We start from the raw sequence: 7,537 nt of genomic DNA on the forward strand, positions 1-7,537 counted from the left end.
ACTTCATTTTATCATTTCAACAAGCAAACAAACAAATAATGGTGGCGCTTGCTGCCTCTCTTGCCTTGCTAACAAAACGTAAACCCTTCCTGGTGAGACTGCCCCTATGTGCCTAAGCTGCCCCGTACCTTCAAAATAAATGTCTTAACAACAACTCAATTCACTAAAATAATGACACTAATACTGTAGTTAATCAAATCCAGCCATATTCTTCAAACTAAACAGCAACAGAACAAATTATTATTATTAACTCCACAAAAACACTAAATAGTTAAAACTATACTTTGCACAGGGTTATAATTTTGCTTTGTTTTATTGTTTATGTTTTCTTTAATTCAAGAGTGTGGCACTTGGACTAACCATCGGGTCCCTTATTCCAACAATGGGGCCGTTGAGGAGTGTCTCTATGCCAAACATGAAGCGTGTAAGTGTCTTATTAGGCTGCTAACATTTCTTAGGTCCAGGCTCAAAGAATTAGACTTGTGTTAAAGTATTATTGTAACAGCAGTTTTAGCTGAGCTAATCTGACTTCATGCGTGGCTGAATTGTACTTTGACGGCTCAGCATGGTTAAAAATTCAAAACGTGCAACACAAGAAATCTATTACACATGTCAGTGTGTTGTACTGATGTAGATGCTTTCCATGAAAATGTTCTCTATGAAGTACTATTGTATCAGTGTTGACAAATGGTTAGGGACCATATTTATTTTATGACTTTAAATGTGCACTTAAAGGATTAAACTGCTGTAATGTGACACTTAAGGTGGTGTGATCTTCTTCCTCGTGTCAACTTAATGATGAGAAGGTGGTGTGTGTCTTGTTGAATTGTTACAATAAACTTAATAGCTGTTAAGAGAACTGAAATTGAGACCGCTGTAACCATTCAACCAAAAGGTAACAACCTGGTGAATAACTAGTAGTGCTAGTGTAGTGCAACCTATCCAACGAGCAGTCAGACAGACATAATGCAACTCTCCATTGTGCTATTTAACCTTCGTGTTGTCCTTGTATCAAAATGACCCGCAGTTGTGTTCAACCAAGTTCTATTTTATTTTCATATTTTTTTGTGATCATTGGTGACAAGGAGCTGCGAGGGTTTCTTTAAAGAATGATGACCAATGATCCCAAAAAATATAAAAATATAGAAATAAAATAGAACTTGGCTGAACACAGCTGCGGGTCATTTTGACCCGAGGACAACACGAGGGTTAAAGTTAATGCCTCCCGGAAATCTGGTACGGATGTGATGGTTGAATCAGACCACCAGCACCTCCAAAGTGGCTCCTGTGTGTAGTAGTCCCTTCAGTTGTGTGGTGATCTTGAGCTTTATGCTTAATACTGGTGTTTTTTTAAATGTATTTATAAAGCTTTTTTTTTTTTTACCAGGTATAAAATGTTAATATTCACTTTAAGCACCAATTTAAAGTCTAGTTGTAGAGATCTGAATGATGACGTTTATCCTTCCTGACATTTGCCATACAGCAGAAATTAAAGTGACAGCACAGAGATACAGAGACAGCAGGAAAAAAAACACCAGGTGGGCATCCTCTATTATAACCATGAAATAAGAGAGCACTGAGTGCCAAGGTCACTTACCACTCAGCCTGCAGCTTTTGGCTCACAATATTCCTCGGACAATTCAGATTCTCTATCAGGACCAATTCAATAGCATCTGAAGCAGCACAATCTATCAGGCAAACTGTGGACTCAGCAGGGAGAGCATCCATTTCTCATGGAGTCACTCAGAGTACCCGGGGTGATTTAAGATCACCCACAGTGGCTGCTGATGCAGTGCAAGCCTACTGAAGACATTATTTTAGGATGCCTCTTAATCACAAGGTCCACTGAAAGAAGAATGCACTCATGCATTTATCCTGTAACAAACAAATAAATCACCAGAACACAAATGTAAATGATGTCAGACTCAGTGCCAACACCTCTGAAGACCCTCGGCAGGTTTTGGCCTCATACCTACAGATGAGTGTTATGTTGTTTTTCGGCATGATACATATACTGTGAAGGATGTTTTAGAGACTACTGAGTATTTATACAAATAGTGGCTTTATAGAAATGTCCACTTTGATTTTAAGGCGCAGAAAAGAACCATATTGAAGCAGCGCTGAAAACATGTAAACTTTGATCTTTTTGTTACAATTTGAGAAAAAATATACCAAAATAAAATTGAATCCAGAGATAAAGAATTATCCCTAAAATAATCAATAAAAACTTCATAAGGGTGGAGGGGGGGGGAGTGAGGGGGGGGATAAGATATGACATGTGAATTGGAAGTTGTTTACTAAGAGTCATCATGTTTGAAATTTTCACATCTGTAAACACACATTTTAATGTGTAAAAGAAAAAGGAAAAGAGAGTCATGCTTGAAAACTATTTGGAAGAATACCACATTTTCTAACACTTTTCTATTGACCTTAATTGGTAAGCAGAACAAATGAAGAGAAATGAACAGGACATTACCATGAGTACTTCTGTTGTACATTCAAGACCTCTGTGAGGTGACTGTGACCATCTGACTGCTGTCTGCCTGTCATTGTGATTTACTGACTAAAGGTCATTCCACTCTTGACCAAATTGCTAATTTACATAAAGATTAGCACCATTAAAATGTCTTACTTGAGTTAATCAGGTAGATTCAGTAATTTGATTTGAGAATTTTATCGTGTATAAAAAGAGAAGGTAAAAAGTGAACCGGGTCTTTGAGAGCGAGATGCTTTAAAAACAGAAGAAGAATCGTGTAATTTATTTCTGTTCTTAAATCAATGCATAAACATGACCAAATGTAAATGTAGAAAAGAAAATGGTTTTATTTTTTTTACCTTCTTTTTCTCTGAAAGTGACAATTGTTTTCTCAGTCAGTTGTTGCCAGGAAACCCAAAGTGATGTCATTATAATACTTGATTTTGTACAATGTTGTATTTCAGTTCCAAAGTTAGTTGTGATGGCTATAAATTAAAGGCAACAACGGTAATACATATTTTTTATTTTATTTTTTATTTTTATATGCCCCATACTTTGATTTATGAAAATTAATCATGTTTGTATGAGTGTATTTTTTTTTTTGGTGTTTATCAGAAAATATTAGCATGCTAACAGGCTAACCTAACAGGGTGAATGGGCTTCAAGATTTATTGCTCTTATCAGCATGTGAACTATTTTGAGTTTGTCAGCATGCTGGTGTTACAATGTGGCTCAAAACACTTCTCTACATATCAGTTGAACAAGAACTGTTTAGTAAGTGTACTGTTAGAGTTTATTTCTTTTGATTGAATAATATGGAATATGGAACACGGTCGTGAGAAGTATTTGACCAAAATTAAAGGTTGTTTTGATAGATAACATGAGGTCTTATTGGTAAAGACCACACAATGTGTTGAAACTACGTCTGTTTATCCATTTAAAGATGCTGTAAAGCAAATTCCATGATTTTCTTCTCAATACATTACATACGTGTGAAATGAGTTGCTGAAAGCATGTGCAAAGCTAGAAAACGTTGCTGCACTGAAATGTGGAGTTAGACCGTGAAACAGTTTCTCACCCGTTTTCAGCTCAGGTTTTTTTAGGCGGAGCTAAAACCCAACCTATCTACGTCACAACAACCTGTCTACATCACAACAACCAATCTACGTCAGATCACAGCCGGGTTATATAACCTTCTGCATGGCTCCTCCTGGTGAAACGCTATAAAAGCCTGGAGCTCATTTGCATAAGAGGTCATCCCACTGGACTTCAGTTCTACTCCTGACGTAGTCAGATTGTTATTGTACATCATCTAGCTGCTACAGGACGTCTCCCTCCACCAGCAAGGGAATCTTTCCTGGAAGCAAGAACCTCCAAACTAGCGCTGCATCGCTATTTAAATTTCCTACTGATGAAGAAAGGAAAAAGAGGTGGATTGATTTTGTCAAGAGCCTCACTGATGGAGAGCTTCGCATCAACAACAACAGCTATCTGTGCAGTGACCATTTCACGGCGGATTGTTTCACTAACTTCCACCGGAGACGGACGGAGTTCACGGACGCACCGCTCCTCCTGCAGCGCGGAGCCGATCCGAGCTTCACCCTCACGGCCGTTCATCTCTCGGTCGCACCGGCACCGTCCACTGCCGCCGCCAGCAGGGTCCGCCGCCGCTGACCGTGTCCACCGCTGCCGCCGCCATCGGCAGAGAAACACCCCCGCCCCCAGCAGTTCACCACTCAGCGCAAGTTCTGTGTCCTTGTTATAATTATACTAGATAACTTTTCCACAGTAACTCTGCTATATTTAGTCTGCGGTGCAAAACCCTAACGTGATTTTATTCGGTGTAGAAGAACTTTATTTTCATGAAATGGGAGCTAACGTGTTAATTAGCTTCTATTGAGCTCGTAGCAAAGTTCAGAGGAAAATGCTCCGATAACCGCGGATTGTTTTATGCCTGTCCATCTAGCTACGATAAGGAACTATAATATACGTAACTGTATTTTACATGTCAGGGTGATGGTAAGCATGGACCAGAGGAGATCTAGTCCTCCCGATTAATGAGGGTTGTTGTTTTTGTACTCCGGTGTAACGTTACAGCCACCGACCCTCTCGGTTACATGTACCGGTACCGGTCCGGATAAACGAACCCAACTACATGTGCAGGAGGCTGCAGAGAGCAGGTGGAGGTGGAGATGGAGGAGGAGGAGGGACATCAGTGGAAGAGAAAGACTGTCGACCTGAGCAGGTTCAAAGTTTGAATTGATATAATGAATTGACATTTGATGTAATGAATGGAGACTGAGGATTTTCTCTCTATTTCAAAGTCTAATTTAACATACTTGTCTGTTTTTTTTTCATTCAAATGTGGATGGGTAGTTAACAACCCATACTTGTGTGGTCTGATGAACTTAAAACTCATTTTCATTTCTACTTTACAGCATCTTTAAAGACCAGAGATAACAAGCCATGTTTAAAAAGTAGGTTTGTCTGTGGAGTCCTCCCTTCAGAGGTTTATTTAGGCCTAGTAGTGTGGACCCCAACCCATAATCCTCCTGCAGACACACCTACAGAGGAGAGTATAAAGACCCTGAACTGAACTGAGTCAGACATCCAGCTTCAAAGAGTCTCTCCACAGCTGCTCTCCACAGAAGCTCCACAGCCTCCACACCGATCCTGAAGATGACTCCCTCTGCCAGCCTGCTGCTGCTGCTCCTGCTCGGCCTCTCTCAGGCGTATCCTCTCCTGGAGGAAGAAGAACCAGAAGAACACCCAGATGAAGCTCCTGATGCCGTTGACATCACCACCGGGATTCTGACCGCAAACAACGGCTCCGATGAGATCCTGCTGGAAGGAGACCTGGTGGCTCCCAAAACCAGAAATGCACTGAGCTGCTGGCATAAAAGCTGCCTGTGGAGGAAAGGCTCCAACGGCGTGGTGATGGTCCCCTACAGCGTGAGCGGGGAGTTCAACTGGATGGAGATGCAGATGATGGAAAATGCCATGCAGGCCTTCCACGGCAGGACCTGCATCCGCTTCGTTCCCCGTCAGAACGAGAACGACTTCATCAGCATCGAGAACAGGGCTGGATGTTTCTCCAGTCTGGGCAGAACGGGAGGCCAACAGACGCTCTCTATCAGCAAGAGGGGCTGCGTCTCCCACGGCATCATCCAGCACGAGCTCAACCACGCTCTGGGCTTCCAGCACGAGCAGACTAGGAGCGACCGCGACCAGTACGTCAGGATCAACTGGGAGAACATGCACTACAGTATGGCCTACAACTTCCAAAGACAGAACACCAACAACCTGGGCACGCCCTACGACTACTCCTCCATCATGCACTACGGAAAAACAGCCTTCTCCATCAACAGTAAGGACACCATCACCCCCATCCCCTACGCCGGCGTCCGGATCGGACAGAGGCAGGGCCTGTCCCACTGGGACGTCACAAGGATCAACAGGCTCTACAGATGCTAACATCAATGTTTCTGATTATCATCCTATTAAAAAAAGGCTTTTTTTTCCCCCTCTCCCTCTCCTTACAGTCATCTGTAATAAGTGCAAAGCCTCTTAATGGAATTAATGTCCAGCTGGCAGAATTTTAAAAAGTAAAAAAAAAAAAGAAATCTGTTTGTAAAATGTCTTCAATAAAGTCAATGTCAGACAACTGATTGTATCATGATTTTTACCCATTGGTACGCCTTAACAAAATCCAACATACATACAGCAAACAAATCAGCAAATCCACCGCGGGACTACCAAGAAAACAAAACTGGCTCCTGTCACTGTATCTGACGGTATAGTGCTGTAAAATAACAGGAACACTTGTCTCTCAGAGTGACGTCTAAATAACCGGTCCTGTTTTAGCTCCACATGGAAGAACGACCTTCTCCACCAACAGAAGGGACACCATGACCTCATCCCCAACCCCAGAGTCCAGGTCGGACAGAGGTAGGTCCTGTCCCGCTGGGACATCACAAGGATCAACAAGCTCTACCAATGTTTATACTAATGTTGATGCTAATTATAAATAATTCACGCTTTCTCTTTTTTCCCGGTCATTAACTTAAGACTTCTATAACCCATGGAAATAATGCAACTGATTACTGCAGATAACTGAATATATGACCCCGTTAGCCAAAAATATCATAAAGATAATGCAAAATGACTGCTGTCCAATTATTTCTCTGTTTGAGCATGCACCTGCAAACATTTCACATTTGCACACATTAAGACAAACATGCAGTCACTGAGGAATATGTAACAACAACAAAGATATTATTCAACATTTAGAAAACAATCATCAAAATAAAATCAAAAACATCTCAATCAAATGTTTTTTTTAACTTTGAAATGAAAATGTCCACATCTGTAATCAGTTATCGTAGCTCCCAGCCCCCTATTCATTGTAAACAACAGAGCATGCAGAAATTATTACAATAATTCCAAACACTTGTTGGTCAAAAAGATCAGCGGAGGAACGGGACCCTTTGATAACATATTTACGATACGTTAAGGACATCGCCTCATAAACTTAGATATCTTGTTAAATTCTATGTTCAGTGATCTGGAGTAAATGGAGGTAAATGGGGCAGCTGCAGCTCAGGTAGTAGAGAGTTGGACTTTATTAATCCCACAGTGGGGAAATTTAGTTGTTACAGCTAATTTAAAGCTCATGTTTGTTTCTATAAAAAAAAAAAAGAGAGAGAGATGTTGACAAACTTAAGCTCAACATTTCTTTGCTCTCTGTCATGTTGCACACTGTACAGGTTTCATTATTTGTTTATCAGGTAACAGTATTATTTGTGTGACACCGGTCAAGCTTTTGTAGCCCCAGTATTTGCATTTGAATCACAGTCAAACATCAGAATAAAGACAACAAATATCTGGTCCTTTGTCTTGCAGCATTCAGATTTTTTTTTTTTCTATTTTCATTCATTTGGTTATACAAAGCTGAGAGTTTTCTGGAAATACCTTCAGAAAATAGATTCAGGGAGTTTTGTAAACAACCCTACTGGACTTTTTTAGCCGGTGCAGTTTTACAGGTGGCACCGTCAGCCTGTT

General features: G+C 40.8%; 1 protein-coding gene across 1 annotated transcript; it reads left to right on the plus strand.

Moving 5' to 3' along the window:
- The first annotated feature begins 5,155 nt into the window (after positions 1 to 5,155).
- LOC138616180 (high choriolytic enzyme 1-like) lies at positions 5,156 to 5,950 on the plus strand. Its single transcript, XM_069690305.1, has one exon. The coding sequence runs from the start codon at positions 5,156 to 5,158 to the stop codon at positions 5,948 to 5,950; it is 795 nt and encodes a 264-aa protein (XP_069546406.1).
- Positions 5,951 to 7,537: the final 1,587 nt, after the last annotated feature.

The sequence above is a fragment of the Brachyistius frenatus genome, unplaced genomic scaffold, assembly GCF_029030835.1.
Source record: "Brachyistius frenatus isolate BFR_SWC_R1_liver_20210118 unplaced genomic scaffold, ASM2903083v1 Contig_9, whole genome shotgun sequence".
Lineage (NCBI taxonomy): Eukaryota > Metazoa > Chordata > Actinopteri > Embiotocidae > Brachyistius > Brachyistius frenatus.